The sequence below is a fragment of the Cydia splendana genome, chromosome 6 (assembly GCF_910591565.1).
Source record: "Cydia splendana chromosome 6, ilCydSple1.2, whole genome shotgun sequence".
NCBI classification, from domain to species: domain Eukaryota; kingdom Metazoa; phylum Arthropoda; class Insecta; order Lepidoptera; family Tortricidae; genus Cydia; species Cydia splendana.
The window spans coordinates 3,554,313-3,577,703 of NC_085965.1; the positions used below are offsets into that span (position 1 = coordinate 3,554,313).

A 23,391-nucleotide genomic window follows, 5' to 3' on the forward strand; every position below is an offset into this window, starting at 1 on the left:
ATAAATAAAACTGTTCCAGACACACGATAGGTCCTATGTAACATAATCCGAATGACGTGTGATTGAGCAACTGGAGGGAGCGACTCAAACAAACAATTTGACAGTCGATCGGTGTTTTTTCGGTCGGGCGGTCGACAGTCGTCGAGCTTGCTGAGATAAAAATAAAATGTTTCAAAGTCTCCAGTCACATATAACACATATTTGCGTTTGCAAACACTTCATTTAAATAAAAATAGGTAGATTTAAACACTAGTTTAGTGATTTGTAGACGTTGCGTAATTTATAAATTCAAAATGAAGCTGTTACCAATAATTACTTCGAGTATTTACCAAATAATTGCATTGATTTTCTTTATTGCATTTCTTTTGGGTGTGTTAAATATTCATTTTAGTGACAAAAAGAATTACTGCGAAATGACTTACATGTATGAATATCCTCAATTCGTGGTAAGATATAGGTTTACAAGTAGTGTCATTGTTTTGCGTTGGTATTTGCTATTTCCCGGGTAACGTGTATTGATTTCTTTGTTTGTTTTAGAAAATAACTTTGGATGAAAACAAAGAGTTTCCGCAATATGGTCTCTACGCTTATAGCGAAGGGAGATACACGGAACGCGCTAGAAAAATGTGGTAAATATTAGTAGTTTAGTGAGAAGTTGGGCCAAGACTAAGACAATTTTTTTTTCATTACTTACTTGAAAGAAAGGGATGATCAGATCACATACGTACGTTCAGTAGGTACAGTCACCTGCAATAATATGTTGCTCCCCAAAGGCCGCAAAAATATGAGATACACTCTTATGGCTCTACAAATAAGATTGTGTCAGATATTTTTCCGGCCTTTGTTGTGTAACTGTAACATATTATTGCATGTGACTGTACTTTGCTACGGTATATGGGTACGTGCTTGACAGATACCTGGATTGAATATATTTAACATTTGATTAAACAAAATATGTGTTTTGTCTAGGTTTGATGGTATCCCGGTATTATATTTGCCTGGTAACTCTGGGAGTCACATGCAAGCTCGCTCTCTGGCCTCCGTAGCACTGAGGATGGCTTTGTCTAGAGGATATGAATTCCATTTTGACTATTTTACTAGTAAGTACATGAAGAATCAGATTTCAGAATATATATAAACTTAAAATTGTTTTACAGTTTAATATGGGCCGTTTTCAACCAAAAGGTACCATTTTGTTGGTTGTCGATAAGGTTGATTTCAAATAGAAGGTATATGGAAATGGTGCCTTATTGATAACTGACAATAAATACCCTTTTGGTTGAGAATGGCACATATTTTAATAACTATCTCTCAGTTGTATTGACTGATTATCCAAGTATCCATACATGTCTTAGGGTTCCGTACCCAAAGGGTAAAACGGGACCCTATTACTAAGACTCCGCTGTCCGTCCGTCCGTCTGTCACCAGGCTGTATCTCACGAACCATGATAGCTAGACAGTTGAAATTTTCACCGATGATGTATTTCTGTTGCCGCTATGATAACAAATAGTAAAAACATAATAAAATAAAGATTTAAGCGGGGCTCCCATACAACAAACCTGATTTTTGACCGAAGTTAAGCAACGTCGGGCGGGGTCAGTACTTGGATGACCGTTTTTTGCATTATGGTACGGAACCCTTCGTGCGCGAGTCCGACTCGCACTTGTCCGGTTTTTTTTTAAATAAATGTTGTGTTTATATATAATAATGTGTTTTTCATCTAGGTCTCTTTTTTTCTCAACCATGTCTGAGCATTATTTTCACAGAAAAACATACTCCTATAATCTGCAACATTAAGGGCCAGTTGCACCAACCACATTTGACAGACTGATCAACGTCAGCCGGCGCGCCCCGGCGCTTTACTATGAAACTTTCCATACATAAAAAATTTGCGAACTCTTTAACGATACGAACAGTTTGGTGCAACCGACCCTAAGTCTTAGCTAAAATGTGATTATATTCTCCTCCCTATCATCATCGTAAACATTCTTCCTGAGTATGAGAAGTTACCCATAGTTGCTATAATCCTTTGTTTCTAGTTAGTTATAATGAAGAGTTATCCGGTCTTTACGGAGGTGTGTTACAAAGGCAGACCAAGTTTGCCGCGGCCTGCATCTCCAAAATACTGAGCCTCTACAAGCCTAACAAGTATACTAAGTCTGTGCCTACGTCAGTCATTGTGATTGGTCATTCAATGGTGAGTCAACTATGGTCTGTTGGCCAAAAATAAACTTTAAAGAGCGGATATCTCAAAAACTATTCAAAATATCGAAAAACTTGACTGAATAAAACTTGTAACAAATTTTATCAGCTTTTGGTTTATCTTAGTAGTCATGTCGCTAAGACGCAAAGTTTCCAAGATATAAGTGAAAAACCGAAAAATGAGACCTTCTTTCCCCCTCTACCCCCAGCACCGGGGCTATGGCCGGGGACTTTTGATATGTTAACCTCCTAACTAGTCCAAACAAAGCTACGGAGTCAAAAATTGTGTTCCTAGCATTTCCCTCTATACCTTCTTATTGCTTGGCCTATGATGGTTTTGCAAGGTTTCGGTTTAACAATCATGTTTCTGCCAAAGGTTCGGACGAAAGTATACCTAAACGAAACAATTCGGTTTTGGTTTTGGCAAAAAGTCCGGCTTTGGTTGGACACTAGTGTTACGTATGCTTTATGATGCAGATTGCTATTAATAATTATGATGGAGCATTCTACATTAACGAAAGTAACATATTAGTAAGATAAGATTTTAGTAAGATACTTATCTGTTTCCATAGCAGCAGAACCCACAACATATTGCAAAATATGTTTTTGTTCAAACCACTTGACAATAATTTCATGTCAAAATAGATCACTAAAAAAAGCTACACAACGATTAGCTTATCCACATATACATTATATTAGAAAATAAAGTTCTTAACAGACAGTACTTTTCTTGTGCTACCAAGTGTATCAAGGTAAAACCTCGAACACTTTCATAACCTCTAGCCGCCCAGAGACCTATAAAAAGGTCTCCTGTTCCATTTGAACTTTGCGTTGACAAAATAAAATTTCATTTTGCTTGGCAAAGTTTGACGTATGGGCGGCTAGAGGCTAAACTAACTAACTTTTCAGGGCGGCCTCATAGCCAAGCGTCTCCTCGCCTACCCGAGCACTATCTCAACAACTAACATCTCCATCGCTCTAGCAGCACCTTTAGCAGCCCCCGCCATCAACTTTGACTGGGACATGGATAGCTTCTATTCAGCCATGGAGACAGAGTGGGAGAGAATAAACAGTGATATGAATGTGAAAGAGACAAAGATGTTGATTAGCTTTGGCAGTGGTGCGAGGGATTTGTTGATACCCGCTGGGCTGACGGCGAGTAATGATAGTGATGTTAATGCTTTGGTAAGTTTTTTTTTATAAGTCCAGGAAACATAATGGTGTTGACGCTTTAGAGAGACAAGCCGGTAATGGATTATCAAACATGCAACATTGCCGGCCCGGGCCGGTCGATCAATTGTTTCTTGGTAGATAGAGGTGCTTTTGCGTGACAAGCCGGCAATGGAATATCAAACATATACATTGGATATAGTTCTTTAATTCTTTATTACTTTCTAATACTTTAAGCGACTCGATTGCCATACGATTAAATAAATGGAATATCAAACAACATTGCCGGCCTAGGTCGATTGATCGATTGGTGATAATATACAGCAAAACATCATTATGTATATAGGCTCTTTAGCGAGGCGAGTGTGCAATGGAATTAAATTAAAAAAAATATCATGTAACTTCGGCCTCGGTCAATTGATCGATTCGTTTTTATGATAGAATTTCGAAATTCTTAACTAAGTTCCAAAACAAGGCAGCTTACGAGAAAAAATCGTACTTTGGTTAAAATGTTCAAAATATTACCTACCTTGTTTTGTCAAAAAAATATTATTTACAGACAACATCTATCCCAGGCGTATGGATTTCCACTGAACACGTGACTATAGTCTGGTGCAGGCAGCTTGTTATAACCATCAATAAGTTCCTATTCTCTATTGTGGACCCGGTGACAGAGCAACTAGTACCCGATAAGAACGTGCAGATGGCTCGGGCTAGACAGTATTTTGTGGTAAGTTTACCCATTGAACAAATATTTAGAAAGATGCCTGCCAAAAATATTAACAAGCATCTATCGCGCGGCTTGGAGCATAGCAACTACCCCATAGTCACTAACATTAATTCCCTCAGTAAGCAGTGAAGGTCATGATACTCATGATTAACCTTACCCCCTTACCCCCTTATTCATAAACGCGCTAGAAAATTCAAATAGCTAATAATAGTAATAATCGTTTATCTTTATCTGTCATTTTGACTTATGTATTTGTAAGAAAAATATAAAACATAATTTAACTAAATCAGGCCCGTAAAGTTTTATGAATAAGGGAGCTAATCGTCATACAATCATGTTGTTGATTTATGCCGAGGATTCAGCCAAAAAGGAATATATCTCTGCTATGGCCGTTTCTTTTACAAACGATGCCCATAGTTATCCTAAGAGTTGAACCAAGCTAACTATGCAAATGCAATGACAAAGTGTAATAATGTCATGTTTAATGATAATGACATGATAACTTTTTATGAAAATATGACACTTTGTTCTGTTTAAGCCGGTGCATAGTTAACTTAGACGGAGTATACCATCATCATTATCATCATCATCATGCATCATCTTGGGCACTTTTGCATCGGGAATGGCAAATTGATTATCGTGTTATTATTACTTATTATACCCATGAATTATTCAAACTACGTTAATAGAGGCGCGAAAATGCTATATGGGTTCTAAATATCGATCTGCTAATTAACAGCAACACACCTAACTGACCTTTATTAGTCCTTATCTCCTTCCGATAGGGTTCACATTCGGCTGTTATCACTATCACACTGGATGCGATTCGCACGACGCTCCGAGGTTTTAGCGAGACAACGCAATGCGCGCATTATAGCGACATCTGACATGCGAATCGCATCCAATGTGATAACCGACTTCGGTCATTTTACCTACTTTATTAACTTGGTCATTTTATCTACTATATTAACGATGGTATTCCAGGCCAACCGATCGATGTTTTTAAATCCTGACGTGGTACAACCTAACGCAACGATGCTGGCAGATGCATTCTGGTACGAAGACAATAGGAGGACATACCAGATATCACGGCCGGAGATTGACAAGTAAGTGCCACATTTTACTCAATTATAGCTATCTTTAGAGAATAATATTTATTATGACAATTTTATGATTTATTCTTAAACTAGGTACAGTCACCTGCAATAATATGTTACTCTTCGAAGGCCGCAAAAATATGTGACACGCTCTTATGGCTCTACGAATAAGATCGTGTCAGATATTTTTGCGGCCTTCGTTGTGTAACATATTACTGCAGGTGACTCTGTACATCTTAATTAACAATAGTAGGCCACGGCCAAATGCCATAACTAATTTTTAATTTTTAACAAGCAGTAACACACAGAAGTGTTACTGCTTAAGGTAGATGTCGCTGGGGTCCCCTTGACCCGTAATATGGTGGAAAGATTTGCTGGCTATGGATGAGGACTTGGTGGTTCAGATGCGCTGGAGTATCGATCCAGAGGCCGTGAGTTCAAGGCTCACCCAAGACAGTAATTTTTCCACTTTTAAATTTATTCTAAGCTTAAATGCCATTACTGTCTACACATCGGTAACTCGTGGCATTTAAAAGATTAGTTTAATTAATTAGGTCAACTCGGTAACTCGTGGCACTTAAAAAATTAGTTTAATTAATTCCTTTTTTTAGTGGTTTCTTTTTCTCGACTCGTATAGGAAGAACATTGTCACATCACTACTCTGTTAGAAACTGTCAAGTGCCACGAGTTACCGATGTGTGCTCATCACTAATCCTTTAAGTGCTACCTAAATGCCACGAGTTACCGATGTGTGGCCATTACGCTCGAATCTGGAGCAGACCTCCAGGGAAATACCTTACAAGTTACAGGCGGTCGCGCGCGACTCAATACTTGAAGTCGCGCTAGATATACGGCTCGGTCACGACTTCATATCGGTTGTGGCCAGGCCGATATGAAGTCGCGCGCGAGAATGCACGTCATGTTGACCTAATTTTAACTACAAGTACTTAAGTCTAATTTCACAACACACCTAGGTAATTTTCAGTGAAATATTAATTAATGAAAATCAAACTGTATTGCTTTAACGTGAGGGTAAAATTCCATTAAACATAAACCAATTAATCTATTTTAATGCATAGTTAGTTGACCTCGTTATTCGATAGGATATATTACTTTTATCCTTTTATCAAACTATACGGACACGATTAGATTTTGGTCACAGACATTAGACATTAGTGACTTTACATTTCTTTAATTTAATTTGTTAGTCATGCATGGTGCCTCTAGACGTTAAATTTTATTAACGTTTAACGGCCTCCTAGCCTAGTCGGTAGTGACCCTGCCTACGAAGCAGGAGGTCCCGGGTTCGAATCCTGGTAAGGGCATTCATTTGTGTGTTCATCACAAATATTTGTTCCTGAGTTATGGATGTTTTCTATGTAAGTATATAAGTATTTATTCGACGACCGGTCTGGCCTAGTGGGTAGTGACCCTGCCTGTGAAGCCGATGGTCCTGGGTTCGAATCCCTGTAAGGGCATTTATTTGTGTGATGATCACAGATATTTGTTCCTGAGTCATGGGTGTTTTCTATGTATTTAAGTATTTATAAATATGTATATATTATATATATCGTTGTCTAAGTACCCACAACACAAGCCTTATTGAGCTTACTGTGGGTCTTAGTCAATTTGTGTAATAATGTCCTATAATATTTATGTATGTATTTATATATACATGTGTATATTATATATGTACAGTAGAGTCCGGTTATAACGACGCCCAAGGGACCGCTGATATTACGTCGTACTAACCGGACGTCGCACTAAACGAACTGCCAATTTTAATATATTTTTTTAATCAAAATAATTACATCATTTTCTATTTATTAATACTTTAAGCGACAATCAAAGAAAAAAAAACATTTCAACTAAAATATTTATTTACGTTAGTATTACAACACTTTGTCTTAAATGCAGAGACTTGAGTGTTTAGAAGAAGCCACTTTTGTAGGTAGGTACGCGTACTCACTCATCATCCGCAAATTACTCGACCCCGTAAAATAAAAAGTCGTAATTCTTAGGGATCTAATCAAGACGACAATCATACATCGACAATGAAAAAAAAAATAAGTTTTTTGTCAAACATTTCAATTTTGAGTCAACTTTTACTTTTGTTTCAACAAACAACTTATGCCTACTCAATTGAGACAATTCTTACAAGCCGAAACGTCACATGACTATTTCATCTTGCTGAGTATAGGCAAAGAGGGGAGGGAAGTTGGGTGCGCGGGACGAAGTAAGCTTCTTACCAACAATTTATTTGTAAAAACTACGTCGCTCGTCGTTGTAACCGGACTTGACGGACGGATTTTGTGTCAATTTCCGTCGTTAAAAGCGGTCGGTCGTTATAAGCGGAGTCGTAATAAACGGTAGTACTTTCATAGTAGCTAGTACTAAAACCAAACAAGTGCCTATACTTACGTCGCTATAAGCGGTTGGTTGTTATATGCGGAGTCGTACTAACCGGACTCTACTGTATATCGTCGTCTAGTACCCACAACACAAGCCTTATTGAGCTTACTGTGGGACTTAGTCAATTTGTGTAATAATGTCTTATAATATTTATGTATGTATTTATATATACATGTGTATATTATATATGTATATCGTCGTCTAGTACCCACAACACAAGCCTTATTGAGCTTACTGTGGGACTTAGTCAATTTGTGTAATAATGTCCTATAATATTTATGTATGTATTTATATATACATGTGTATATTATATATGTATATCGTCGTCTAGTACCCACAACACAAGCCTTATTGAGCTTACTGTGGGACTTAGTCAATTTGTGTAATAATGTCCTATAATATTTATGTATGTATTTATATATACATGTGTATATTATATATGTATATCGTCGTCTAGTACCCACAACACAAGCCTTATTGAGCTTACTGTGGGACTAGGTCGATCTGTGTAAAATTGTCCTATAATATTTATTTATTATTATAACGAAATTTAACATAAGAATGTTATTTGGTCGTCATTTCATTATTGACGGGGGAACTTATAACTTATAATATAATAGGTACTGTTCTTCAATTTTTATCGTAAACGATTTGGCAGTATTAATTTATAACAATTGTAACTTTTTTTTTCGTATGTTTAATACATACGAGATTAACACATCATTTCAATATAAATCATGTGATGAATAGGAGTGGCTATTTTTAGATGAAAATGTAGTACTACATAGGTACAGTCTACGTCAAAGATATGTTAACTTGTTCAATAAAATAAGCAATTAGAAAACTATTTCTTTTTATTACTTACTTTTAACACTGAAAATTTTAAAACATACATATATCGTCATTATTCAACTTCGAAGATCACACATTAAACCTGAAAAAATCTGCTCTTAAATATAAAATCCTAATTGTCTTATCTAATAAATCTACATATTCGTATAGTTTTTGCCTAGAGTTATTATTACCTACGCCAGTCATTTAATTTCCTTTCATAAAACTCTTATCAGTATAATCAGTTACAAAATTATAAACGTATGTTTGACGTCGACTGTAGCTACAAACAGTAACACTCTTAACTGACCATGGGTGGACTTTATGCCTTTTGTAATAAGGTTTACGAACTGTCAGTTAACAGTGTGGGCGATAGTAATCGCTGCACTGTTAACTGACATATCTTAGACCTTATTTCAATGACAATAAGGTTCACTGATGGTTCCATTTTCGAGTCAAGGGTCTTTGGACGCTCGTGTCTTTGAACGGACCAATCACGGCACGGGACTCGCTCGCCTCGTCCCCCGCACCCCTGTATTTTTGGCAGCATCGGTTTCATGAAATAATTGCTCGAAGCTCCGTCTAGAGGATTCCTAGTCTATGCGTTGCTGTTAGTTCGATGTGGGCATTTTTCTAGCCGCCACGTGTGTTCTGGCATTTCTCCAAATGCTACGAAACTGTATTTTCGGCCGAGTCGTGATTACGCTATGTTTATTTTAATAGAATTCGTTTAAGGGCAAGGGAATGGCGTGATTAGGCATTTCCGTTGTGCTTAAACATTTTAATGAAATATATAATTAGATCTTATATTTTTTCTTGTCTAAATGATGTTGTATGTATTATCCAATTGGTTATTTTGCTATTTCATACATTTTGGCTGGTCCATTTTCTATGGGAGGGTAATTTTTTTTTTGCCAGTTTGTGGTTGGTTAGTATAATTCCAAAACCTCCCTGGCAACAGGAATGCATTTAGTTTTTAGCCACCGTGTATATAGTCAATTACTAATGGACAAATTTAGACGAACGCAAAAATAGGTTTTTAATTACTTACTGGGTTACAGCACCTAAAGTATGTCATTTAAAAATTAGTCCGTTTAGGATGTGTGGCAGTTTTACGGCTCGGCCACGGCCTTACGCGACTGGCGACGGCGGCAGCGACAACCATATGTGTGAACGAAAGTTCCGATCGCTGTGTCTCGCCCCAACCTATGGTTATCGCTGCCGCCGTCGCAAGTCGCGCAATGTTGTGGCCGAGCCGTTACGGTGGATGTCGCTGGGGCTACATAAAGCTCATGTATGGTGGAAATATTCGCTGTATTGGGTAAGGCCTTGGTAGCTCAGATGGAAGAGCACCAGGCTAGCGATCCGGTGGTCGTGGGTTCCGGTCCCACCCAAGACAGTGAATTTTTTCACTTTTAATTTGAGGTCTATGCGTTTTTAAATATAGAATGTCTTCTATGAAACCGCGTCAGCGATATCGCGATGGTGTGAGGCAGGGGTAACTTATCTGCCGATACGATATCTAGAACATAGTTATTATAAGCATAGAGAAAAAAATACATAGAGTGCTCACTCCATACTTCAGTTTTAGTACCAAAAAGACTGTTATTTTCGTAGTCGACATCTAGCATCGAGTAGAGGAATTATCAGTAGGTACCTACTACTAGTTGACAATAGATGTAGCACCGACCGAAAAGTCTAATGCTCAACATTTTTCAGCTAATATTATAACCGGATTAACCGGAACTCTATTTTCAACGACTTCTGCTTTTAATATTAGTTGTAAATTGTTGTTCAATACAATATTCGTGAGTCGCGACACTAGTGAATTCTAGTATCGAGTAGCGGTACTGATAATTCCGCTACTCGACTGCGAAAATAATAGTCGTTTTGGTACCAAAACTGATGTATGGAGTGAGCACTCTATTCTTACTATATTTCTCTATGTTATAAGTTATCGACTTTATCGTCCATTCATCAGTAGCGACAAATTCAATTTAATGTAGATATACATACTACGCTCCTTATCAGATAATGGTGCCATAATTATTTGTCTTATCTTATCAGACAATGTGTTTGCTTTCAATTCAAACGTCGCTTGTGTTAGTGCCTACAAGAAAGGTATTACATAGTATGACAGTTGCCAAGCCAAGCAACAGTTTGTTTACGACAATGTTATGCCTCGGCCACACACTGCCCTATCTACTCGCGCGATTAATCGCGACGCCCCGTACTCGTATTGCCGGTCCTTTGACTCGCGCCAAAAAACCGACATAAAGCGCCCTCCACACTCATGCGCGATTCGCGGCGCGAAGCCGCGAACGCGAGTGTGGTGTCGATTTCGCAGATTGTTCACGCCTTCGCGCCTTGTTCTCCGTTTTTTGTCGGTATTTCGGCCCGCGTCGCGAAGGAGACGCGAAGCGTGAACTTGCAAGACTCCACATTACACAATATTTTGGCTCCTCTATGGCAAGATAAATATTAATTATATTATGATTATATTATATTAAGCAGCTATATTTTACGGTTTTACAATAAAACAAAATGGAAAAACAGCTAAATCACGTGTGATGCCATAGATAACTAACAGTTAAATTCGATCAGCTGATGCTTTTCCGCCATATTGCCGTAAACCAAACTGCGAAATCGCCGTGAAGTGTGCGAGTGTGGAGTCATACGTCAACTTCGCGATATGTTCGCTCCACGACGTCGCGCCGCGATTCACGCACATAGTCTGGAGGGGGCTTAATAGGGAGGATAAGAGGGAGCGGTGGCGTGACGAGTAGCGCGGCCACGGACTACGTCTCTGCCTACTTCCCATGTCACTCGTCGAGTACGTGGCCGGGGTATTAGAGAGATGGCGTTGTTCGCTGTTCCATGCATAACTTCAAAGTCTTTTTTTGCATCGCGCTTTCAAGATTTCACTTTCGCTTTCGTGCGCGTGGGCTGGTCGTTTCACCTTACTAATTTCTTTAATTTTAATTTAGTTTTCCCATAAATGTACAACGATTTAACAACGGTTTTCAAAAATAGACCTCGTGTTTCCTAGATACCATTTTAATTTCTATTAAAATTAAAATTATTTTAATACGGATCCCTCACGTATTCTTAAGCAAAGAGTATAGCACGTTGTTATTAAGTCTAATAGCTTGACATGTTTCGATCCAATTTTTTTGAGACTCTCGTGGGTTTTATAGGTCAAATTTTTATTAATGAATTATGATTTTCTGTCACCGTCTGATGTTGATTTGACAACTTGTGTCTAATAATGTTCTTTTGTTATAGAATGACGTATCTGATGATACGACTAGTGAGCTTCCCACAGAACCGGTTTGTCGTCATCGAATCTGTCAACTTAGACGACAAGGACTGGATATTTGGATGCAACGCGCAGTACGCGTATAACTCGTATAGATATTGGTAAGTGGGTAATGTATCTTAGTCTATGGTAGGGAAGTATATATAGGTAAACTATAAATCGGATTTTACGATTTGATAGCTGTTGGTCCGAAACGCGTTTCTTCCATGACTTTAAATATGACATGTTAGAGTAAGGTTTAGATTTCGAAGGTGGGTAATTAAATGGGATTAATTAGGCTCCATTTCCACTGCGGCAGAAACAAAATGGACAGTTAGCGACTTGGACGAATCGCGATATGGACGAACGGCGTAAATGATACTTGACGAACCACGTAGTTGACGAACTAAGATTTGGACAAATGGCGACTTGGACGAATCGCGATATGGGCGAACGGCGTAAATGATACTTGACGAACCACGTAATGGACAAATCGCTACTTGGACGAATTACAATTTGGACTAACAGCTATCAAATCGATTTTACGGCCTACCCTGACCTTTAACCCAAAGAGATACACAGATTTTTAGTAAAATGTAAAGTTCGTCATCGACATCGTGAGGAAACCGGACTAATTCCAGCAAGGCCTAGTTTTCCCTGTGGGTTGGAAGGTCAGATGGCAGTCGCTTTCGTAAAAACTATTGCTTACGTCAATTCTTGGGATTAGATGTCAAGCGGACCCCAGGCTCCCATGAGCCGTGGCAAAATGCCGGGATAACGCGAGGAAGAAGAGTACAATGTAAAGTTTACGAACAAAATCAGAGGCGAGTTTGACGGTTGAAGTAAAAACTAAATGCAAGAAAGGCGTTTTTATTCAGCAATATTAAGAGTAGCATTCGAAAACTATGCAAGAAGCTTCGAAAATAATTGAGTACCTACAGTACAGCTTTCTATTCAGATAGCAGGCCAAATTAGTATCGTCAGTGGGAAGACACTCGGGCAAACTCGGCTCCGTTCGGCTCAGAATTGCTCCGAGCAATTATTAGGGTTGACACAACTTGACGTCCCTTTGCGTGCACGACCACAGATAAGATAATTACTTGAATTTTGACAACCCTAAATAGTCGAAAGGGATATTGCCATAAGTTAGAAAGGGATATCATGATTCGACCCTGAATCGCTGTCAAACATCGGCTTTGTAGGAAGTGTCCTTTCTGTACGGTAGTACTATTACTTATTCTGTGGTATCGTTACGAAAAAATTAAACCAATAAAAACTTCCGAAATAATGCAACTGGCTGTTTCATCTCAACCTTTGCCTTTAAACATGTTGCTGTAATTTATTTGGTTATTAATTATTTATTATATGTATTATTTATATGTACATTATCCTCGTAAAGCCCAGTGTGCATTACAATGTACACCCTGTTTCAATCTAATTCGAACCTTTCAAAAACTACATAAAGTGTAGCATTTCTTTTATTTCATTGTTTCCTAAAACAAACGAAAGTCACCCTAATCTAGTATACAAAGGTTCAAATTAAAAATAGGGATTCTTTGTATGTTGGGCCTTACGAGGTTATATGCTTTCCATTGTAGCAAACAAGGCACATCCCTATCAGAGCTCAGTCGCTGGACTGGTGCGGACACCAATTTTGGCAAGCGGAAACTCGCCACAATACATCTCCACGATTTGATCGAGAAGCACCCTGATTGGTCGCACGTCGTCGTCAAAGTATCGCCTACTAGGAGGCCGGTAAGAACGCTAATATATTTTATAGTATATGAAATGAAATTAAAATATTTATTTTCAGGCAACTATTGGCCCATAGATAAATACCTTAAAACTAGATTACATATTATTATAAAATGTATCTTAAAACTAAAAACACACAATTATGGCTGCGATGGAGTTGTCAACCCCGCAGTGTCAGGGAGCCGGCCGCGGAACCGCCGGAACTTGATACTCTTTGGCCAAAACTCCTCCTTGGTGAAGGTGGCTAGATGTTCAGTCGGAACGCTCAGCACAAAAGAATTAAAATTCACACTGTGAAGAGATTCCAACTTCAAGTATAGGGGAAGATGGGGGGATTCGTACAACGAGAAGCTTCGTACAGTGATATCTCGACTATCCAGCATGCTGAAGCGTTCATATTTGTATACGATACTGCCGCTCATGAATTATGAATTATGCATAGGCTACCCTGCAAAAGTTATGGTAGTGCGATAGCAGACTTTGCCAAACAGTGTCCAATATGTGTTTTAGCTGCTTGAAAGTAATTTTTGGTTTTCTTTTGAATGGAATTACCAAAGTTTTGGGATTACCATAATGAATATTTTTTAATTTAGATTTTATTGTTTGTTTTATATATTTAAATAAACAACCCCTTTTTCACAGGTAACCCTAAACGTAGACATCAATGACCACGCCTCCCGCCAACTAACCGTCGACGTGCCCTCCCACTTCTCCCTCACACGCACCGTTATAAAGCAGGAGACCGAACCCCACAGCCTGTACTACGAGTTACTACTGCCTGGTTTTAATGCTATATGGCAGGCTTACTTATTATATGTAGAACCCATTGGATGCAAAGCGGAATACCACGTTTCTGCTGAGATGCAAGTGCCTTGGGCCGAGAATCAGGAATACTACCATTATTTCACGTGAGTTATAATTATAAAGCAGTATTACATAGTCAAAGGAATTTGAACCTTCTATACAGCAGCTACAGTCCAAATTTGAGTAACCGCAATGCGAGAACTCGCAGCTTCTCACGCTCATAGCGCGCCCAGTTAAATATGGAATCTAACTACTACGAAGAAGGTTCAGTTTCTTCTGACTATGCACCCGCACAGCCATGAAGCAAGAGATTGAAGCCCACAGTAGTAGGGGCACTACGAGTTAATATTGCCCGGTCTAAACGCTATATGGCAGTCCCCTTACTAGAGTCAAAGAAATTATGACCTTTTACCAAAGAGAATTTGAAATAGAGAAATATTGTCAAAATAAATTATGTAGTCAGTACATTTACTGACATCTTTCGACACAAATGATTAACACTTTTAGAACGCCATTTGACTTTGATCCTTATTTTTCCACTGATATGTGTTAAATTTGTTAAATGTCAAAAAGTATCGCCATCTACTCGACGATAGGCCAAAGCTTTTCGAGCGATGGCGCCATACCTTCAGTGAAACACTGTTGCTTGATTGCGATTCAGAGTCCCCAGTACCTTTGTTTATCGTCGAGTAGATGGCGATACTTTTTGACATTTAATAAATTAAACAAACACATATCAGTGAAAAAATAAGGATCTAAATTCTCTTTGCTTTTACACAAAACTTACCTCTCATTTCTTTACAACGAATTTGGGTAAAAAAAGGGGAAATGTTCAAAACTTACAACTCATTCGTGACTACGAATAAGGATGTCGCGAAATAAACTTTGTCTTTTTTCAGGCATCTAAAGAAATCTCCAATGAAACTACGTTTATACAAAACCCATCCAAATGTGACTCGAGGGCAGGACACGACGGACCATGTCAAAGTTGTGTTACTATTGGACCCGCAGTGCAAGTATACTATTAGGTATGTTAAACGATCACTTGAGAAGAAATTGTTATAATTGGCTACTTTCCTACTAGTCAAATCAGCTTCTTTTTTAGTACTGTCAAAACGATTTTCTAATATGGAATTTATATGAAAACGTGTGTAGTGACGTCACGGTCAACTCAGCTACTTTTTATATTTTAATCCGATTTATTAAATAGAAATTGTGGTTAAAAATAACTGCAATCTATGTTTATCTAATAATTATCTGGTGTTTTATTTCGTGCACGGTGTGAAATAATTTATTTTAAGTAGAGGAAAGTACCCAGTTTTGACTGGGATCTTTAAATCTAAATTTATATAACGATTATTATCACTAAAGTGTATGTCAAAAGTTTCACTGTTCGACGAACAAGCCAAGTATAGCAAAAAACGATAACGATAAAATGTCTAAGCACTCCAAAATTATTAAGAATCAAAGACGCTGTTATTACGACACGAATTTGTCGGCCCCATCTTTTAATTCAATTATTAGTTAACCTTATTAACCCACCGCTAAACCACACTCTCCTTTCCAGCATCGCGTCCTCCTGGTACCACGTGCTAGCCCAGTCCGTCCGTGCCTTCACCCCGGTACTAATAACATATGTCGGCGGCGCCGTCTTACTTATAGCTAAAAGTGTGCTTATGAGTTTACATGGTGTGGGCACGTGTTTGTCTATACATGGGGCGTTGAGGAGTGATGACTTGAAGCCATACGCCCCTCTAGTATTTGTAAGGGTGCTTATTACTCTGTTGATGTAAGTATTCGGTTTTTTACTTCGTCTTATATCTACTGGTATCATAATATGTCGGCGGTGCCATCTTACTCATAACTAAGTGTACTTATGAGTGTCCATAGTGTGGGGGCGTGTTTGTCTATACATGGGGCGTTGAGGAGTGATGAGTGATCGATTTATTTTTTCTTATAGAATAATTCAGCACTCAATGTACCTATCATTATAAATCCCAACTTATCTGATATTCATCCCAACTCATAACTGCGTAAGGTCTATGTAAATATCTCTAGCTCTTTCGGCTAATTTAATACAAGTTTTTTTTCCAGGGCATTCCCCATCAGCAGTTACCTTCTTGACAACGCCAGCGCCCACAACTACGAGATGCACTACTTCATCCGCTCCATAATGGTGCTGGCCGCGTACTTCGTGGCGCTAGGGCTCCTGAACGTGGCGGCCGCGGGCGTGCTGTTCATGATGGTGTTCTCCTCCCAACTGGCGCATAGAATGCTGTTCAGGATATTATGGAGAGGAGGGCAGGGGCTGGCTGAGAGAGTCGCTGTTGGGCTACAGAAGGTATGAATAAGAACGCATGTCAAAGGAATTTGAACCTTTTCTATATTGTAGTTAGATTCCATATTTAAATTGCAGTGCTTTTTTGGTCTTGAGAAGTCGCGAGCTCGTCTTGCGACGGGCGTTTCTTTGAGTTAAAGAAATTTTAACTCTAATTCTTTACTGTTTACATTAGCTATTTAAATAACAGAGCTAGAGAAAGCGCGGGCTCGTTTCGCGTCGCTGCTAGTTAAATATGAGATGTAACTACTGTACAGAAGGTTCAAATTTCTTTGACTAATATGCTGTTTGTGACGGTGTTCTCTTCCCAACTGGCGCATAGAATGCTGTTCAGAATATTATGGAGAGGAGGGCAGGGGCTGGCTGAGAGGGTCGCTGTTAGACTGCAAAAGGTAATTAAACTTTTCTCAAACCTATTTTGGACATTTTCCTGTGATGGTATGAGATGTGATGATATGATGTGTAGAAGGGTCAAATTTCTTTGACTGTTATGCTGTTTGTGATGGTGTTTCCATCCCAACTGGCGCAGAGGAGGCCAGGGGCTGGCTGAGAGGGTCGCTGCTGTCACATGTAAAGGCATTTTTAGGGTCAAAGAAATCAGAACCTATTTACAGTAGTCACGTTAGTATTTTATCTAAGAGAAATCGCAGCATTCCAAACCGGCATTATTATTTGACATATCCTTTTCTGGAGTCCATTTGGACATTTTCAATCGCTGTCATACAAAATTAAATGTGCAGTCCGCAGGTGAAAACAAGTGATGACGTGCCTGAATTTGTATGGTATACTTTTCCGCCACAGATTCTCCGCCTTATCCGGCCTCATTACGCTATAACGGCCTATAACTACTTAGCCAGCAATATTCCCGGGCCTCTGTAGTAATGTACTATTTTTTTGCCGGCAGGTGCCCATGGTAGTGAGTGCAGCCCTCATCACTCTAGCTCCTTTGTCTTGTGGTGCGGCCGCGCTAGTCGCCGGCGGCGCCTTCTATGCATTTATGGTGAGAATATATCTTATTACCAATACATTAAAGTCTACATTTCTATGCACATTAGGCACAGTTTCTGCGGACATTCATTGACAGATTTATCCACCAGACACATCTTTAGCTATTTAGCTAATGCGTCCACAGTTCCACACACACCACACCATGCACTACAAAATGGCAAGCTAAGGAAAATTTCTTCAAATTTGGTAATAAATAAATAAATAAATATTAGGGGACATCTTACACAGATCAACCTAGCCCCAAACTAAGCAAAGCTTGTACTATGGGTGCTAGGCGACGATATACATACTTACATAGATAAATACATACTTATATACATAGAAAACACCCATGACTCAGGAACAAATATTAGTGTTCATCACACAAATAAATGCCCTTACTGGGATTCGAACCCAGGACCATAGGCTTCGCAGGCAGGGTCACTGTCCACTAGGCCAGACCGGTCGTCATACCGGTCGGTAATGTTCTCAGTAATGTCAGTATATTTTGGAAACGGAAAGTTACAATCTCCATACCAAAATACTATGAAAACTTTCCAAATTTTTCCTGTAGAAATTTCGCAATATTAATAAATTTCCAGCGGTACATAAGTATCCACAATTTCGTATAAAGAAAACCTCTATATTGTTTACTGCAAGGTCTTTACAATAAAATAACCTTCTATTTTCACAGATATCCAAAATGTACGAAGAATACTTAGAAGACTATTTCTACAAACTAGCTGCCAAATACGCATCACGCTTCTGCCGCGCGTTTAGAAAAAATAAAAAGAAAGATAAGACAGAATCAGATAACTCTCTCGTCCCGAAAACAGAAACAGAATCAGTTGTCGTTAAACCAGATGATTCTGTTAGTACTACTTTAGTACAACGTAAAACTAATGTAAATGAAAAAGATAAAATAGAAGCTGATAAAATCGTGGTTAGTGACGATAAAGAAAAAAATGACGAAACAGAAGAAAATAAAGAAGTAGCTTTAATAACTAATACAGAAGTAGATAATAAAGAATCTAGTGACAAGAATGATAAAGAAAAGAACGAATGTGACAACGATGTCGAAGGTGACGGGGAATTGTTGTTGAGTGATATAAATTTTCATATGACGATGTTCTTTCTGTGGGCGGTTGTGACTTTAGTTAACGTGCCTGCTTTGTTGACGTGGGCGAGAAATTTCAAGTGAGTAGCCATATAATTTATACTGTGTACAGTCGCCATCAGATATATCGGAGCAGCCGAGGTGCTCAAAAACATCTGAACACGCACTCTAACGCCTTGATAATAGAGGCGTTTTCAGATATCTGTGAGCACCTTGGCCGCTTGGGTATATCTGATGGCGGCTGTACACAGGAATAAATGCTAAGACATTTAAACTAGAGCAAAATATTTTGTCGTTGACAGCTGAAATAACGTCGCCAGACGGTGCTGTATATGATTAGGTTATGCGGTAACTGTTGTCAAGCACCATAAATACCATAATACATAATAATGACACTTCTACTATCATGCGTTATAAGCATTACAACAGTTAAGGTCGGTTGCACCAAACCGTCTATCACCGTTAAAGTGTTCGCAAAAAATTGTTGTATGTGACTTTTCATAGTACTCTGTTGAGTGATGTTGATCAGTCTGTTAAGTGTGGTTGGTGCAACTGTTGGTCAGTTATCCTATAACTTATACAATTACTTTTTATGATTTTTAAAACAAGTACTAAAAATACCTTTTTAACATATATTAAAAAGTAAATAGGCGAGTCCACACGGAATGAGCCGCCTCGCGAGAAAATTGCCGCGCGAAGCAGCTCGGTCTGTGTTGACGTGCCGCGGCCACAATGCCTCGGCCCTCGGGCGAGGCACGTCTCCGCCGACCGAGCAGCTTCGCGCGGCAATTTCCTCGCGAGGTGGCTCGTTATGTGTGAAACTGTGAACCCGCCTAATACATAATATGCAATTATATTTTAAATGTTTCTTATTTATTTTAGATACAGCATGGTGCTCAAGCCAGACAATTCAAGGTTCCCTGGACTGATTCTGTCTATTTGCTCCACGTGCATATGGCAAATGGATGGACCGAGAAAAAACTTGTAAGTATGCATATCAGCAGATAACAGTAGAAAATAATCCATACAAAGCTGGATTCCTCTGAATTAAAGAGTCTCACGTGCATTTAATAATTTTGGTAAATAAAAAAAAAATATGTTAAACTTAGCGTTCTACACTGAAAACTATGGTTAAAGTTTATCGATTTAATACTACAGACGAATTACGGAATGTTCCTAAAACTTTTCGGAAGTTTCATACGAAATATAGAAACTTTCCATTTCGCAAAAACAAAATTACCTACCGCAAATGAAAACATTACGTCGTCACATCACCCTAATTCTGCAAATCTATAATTTTGATATACAATTTTACTATTTCTACTTGCCTAATTGTTATCTTCGTATGGGAATAAAATTCCCACCTATATCTAACGAATTATTTACTTACAAACATTACAAATCCATAATCGCTTGTTTCAGGAAAAACTACAATTTCGTAGCAGGCGTAATCTTCGTAGTGGCTGTAATAGTGTTAACACTAGGACCACTATCCCTAACCTACGTCAACTTCGGCGTAACATTCGCCTTCGCACTCATAACAGCACAACAGCTGTTCGACACAGAAGAAATTGACGAAGACTCCCAAGCCAGCCAAGATCCTTCCCAAGACCCCGAAGTTAGTGACCAGACCTCGAACGAAGACTCGGATCAAGAAAAGTCAGAAAGTAAGGAAGAAGTTAGTGAGAGTGAAGAAAAAAACGAATGTGATCCTTGCAATGAAAATAGAATATACAACGTCTTTAAGAATCTTAGAGATAAATTTAGTTTTAGTGAGGAATGAAGCAACGAGACTGAATGGGTACCTATTTGGTCAATGACGTCATTATAGTGCGTACACACCAAGCAAACGAACATGACGAACATTCACGCTGAGATAAACTTTTAGAGAACGACAGCAAACGTTCGTTGGCATTCGTTTGATTAATCGAATTTGTAGTTCCCTCGAGAATCTTGAGTTATGGTAACACAAAGTTTAATAAAATGATTTTACGGTTATACTGACGTATTTGCACGTCGTCGACACAAACAGAGGGGCCTACCGTGAACACCTAAGTTCGCAAATTGCGGGCATCTTTCTCTGTCACTTTAATTACGCCTTAATTGGAGAAGAAAGATGCCCGCAGTTTGCGAACTTCATTTCGTGGTTATAACCCAGATCTCAGTGCTTGCAAATGAAGAGCTGTTCGAAATATATTGCGAGTAGTGACTACAAATAGACGACTAAAACCGTAAAATTATTATTCGTTCCTTTGTTGTGTACGCATTATTGTTGATTGAATACAAATCGGAAATTTTGTGTGCTAGACTAAATGTGATGTAATGTTAAAATTCTGTGAGAAATGGCAGCAAGCAAGTGCTTTAAATAACATCATTTCTTTGAGATTATGTTCAAGTTTGCAAGAAAAATTCATTGTAGAATTAATTTGCAAAGTCCTCAAGGTGTGAGTCCCGTACAAACGTAAATTTTCTAAGGATTGTACGCAGTTTTTTTTTTCATGGACACAAATATGCTCAAAAAATTTGTCGTAAGGCGGGTCCACACGGAACGAGCCGCCTCACGAGGGAATTGCCGCGCGAAGCAGCTCGGTCGGTGGAGACGTGCCTCGGCCGAGGCATTGCGGAAGCCAGTGCGTTTGCTTCGCCCGAGGAATGTTTATACAGACCGCGTTGCTTCGCGCGGCAATTTCCTCGCGAGGAGGCTCGTTCTGTGTGCATCCGCCTATTTATGTAACGCGTGTGTGTACGGGACAGACCTGAGGATTGCTATAGAACTTTGTTAAATAAATAGTTGTATGTAAGGTGATATTTATACCACGATTATTTTACTGAGGTTGTTGAAAATGACAAGTGTGACAACTAAAGTATGTCTGATGAAAATGAGGGATCCAAAGAAATGTAGATGTAAGAGGAAAACAAGAGTGAGGTAATTAATATATGTTTGCTATATCCTCCTAAGGCCCAAGGTCCTACCTATAGTACTTATTCAGTTCAATGAAATTTAAATCATATTCAATTGGAATAGTCATTTGTTTTGTTTCGTTCAATTTTCAATCTAAACCAAAATCAACTCTATTCCCTGCACTATAGGTTCAAATTACAGTGACAAATTCTGGATTTTTCATTTGTACCTATGGCTGGGCCTTAGGAGGATATATGTATGTTCGCATAACAACTTTTATTGTTGCAATTTAAAGCAACCAGACGTCTCTTTTTGTTTTTATATGGTTTTTTTATTATTATGTATATCCTGTATTATTTCTGCAAAGTATTCAGTCGGTTTCCGCATTAATAAGAGTAATTTATATGGCTGCGTTACCACCAGCGATGTGCGAGGATGCGTAGAGGATATATAAATGAAGTGATTCTATTGGTTCTTAACAAACAAATCCCTCGCTACACATCCTCGCACATCTCTGGTAGAAACGCAGCCTTAAACATGGCGGTTGTTATAAATGTAATGTTTTGCTGTGTGATTGGTGCATTGGGATAAACGAATTTAGATAAAATCATTGGTATATTAATCATTTTAAATTGTTATATAAATGTTGTATTCGAAAGTTAATAGTAGTACATGAAACTATACATCTAAAGTACCTATACAAATTTTATCCATGTTTGAATCTACTTGTTGAAGGAATTTTACATCATAAATGTAATCAAATTAATGTTTATTCCCAATAAGCAGTACCATATTATTATCTAAAACTACAATACAAAGTAGGTACATATCATGTTTTAGCATTAAATACTTTTGATGGATATGAGGCAAATTCTACATATTTCTTTAACAGCTCAAGATATGACACAGCAAGGTTATGACCACCCTTTTTCAAACTGGTGAGTTCCTGGTCAACTGTTAACCCTTTGACCGTCAAGAATGCCCATACACGCGCAAGGAAAACTTCATCATGGCCAAGAAGTGTATACACATCAAGAAACATTAACACATTCGCGGCCACGAATACTATAGCAGTCATGTAGTTTTTTGTTTCCTTTGGCCTATGACATGACATCACTAGGCGTCCACAAATGTGTTAAGAAGTATTATTATTGCTCTAGTCCTAGTTTACTAGTAAGCTTTTATATAGATTTTTAATGAATATTGGTGGTTTGTGTGTAACATATGGGTCACATTTTCCAGGATCGAACTAAGCAGTCAAAGGGTTTAACTGTACCAATTACTATTTATTTTTACTGTACTAATTACTATTTGTAATGTAAAAGGATAAAGAACTTTGGTTATAGCAATGTCTTGCCATCATTTTATATATAAGCTGTATAAAAACTGTTTGTTATTTTTTTACAATATTACTTTTAATAAAACATGGAATCCCTACGAATGATTAATACAGAAGTAAATAAATAATTGAAATTGCTCACTAGTGACCGTTGTGTAATTTGTATTTTACCCATATTTACAGTATAATCTAAAATAATAATTTTTGGAACTTGGTACATTAAATAACTTCAGTTTTCATATGTGTGTTTCACACAGAACTTGTGCTTCATGTCTTTGATCTGAAAACTATTCAGATTTGCAGCCTAGGGTGGTTCACGTTTGTATGGGAAAAATTCAAACTCTAGCTAGACGAACCGGCACCCTCTCATTTTGTTACACTTGTTATGTTGACTAAATATGCCAACTT

General features: G+C 38.3%; 1 protein-coding gene across 2 annotated transcripts; it reads left to right on the plus strand.

The window, feature by feature from the left end:
• Window positions 1–139: 139 nt before the first annotated feature.
• Window positions 140–23,131, plus strand: LOC134791282 (GPI inositol-deacylase). Of its 2 annotated transcripts, XR_010144282.1 has the most exons (18): window positions 140–446; window positions 538–629; window positions 970–1,100; window positions 2,041–2,198; window positions 3,113–3,388; window positions 3,933–4,103; window positions 5,088–5,209; window positions 11,729–11,863; window positions 13,340–13,496; window positions 14,139–14,404; window positions 15,200–15,328; window positions 15,868–16,089; window positions 16,395–16,641; window positions 17,543–17,638; window positions 18,320–18,822; window positions 19,625–19,726; window positions 20,165–22,557; window positions 22,588–23,131. XR_010144282.1 is itself a non-coding variant. In XM_063762272.1 (17 exons), the coding sequence occupies exons 1-17, from the start codon at window positions 294–296 to the stop codon at window positions 20,523–20,525; spliced, it is 3,321 nt and encodes a 1,106-aa protein (XP_063618342.1). In that variant the 5' UTR covers window positions 140–293; the 3' UTR covers window positions 20,526–23,131. The 2 variants fall into 2 exon arrangements, 1 of the variants encoding a protein (XP_063618342.1); XM_063762272.1 differs by having other exon boundaries at window positions 20,165–23,131.
• The last annotated feature ends 260 nt before the right edge of the window (window positions 23,132–23,391 follow it).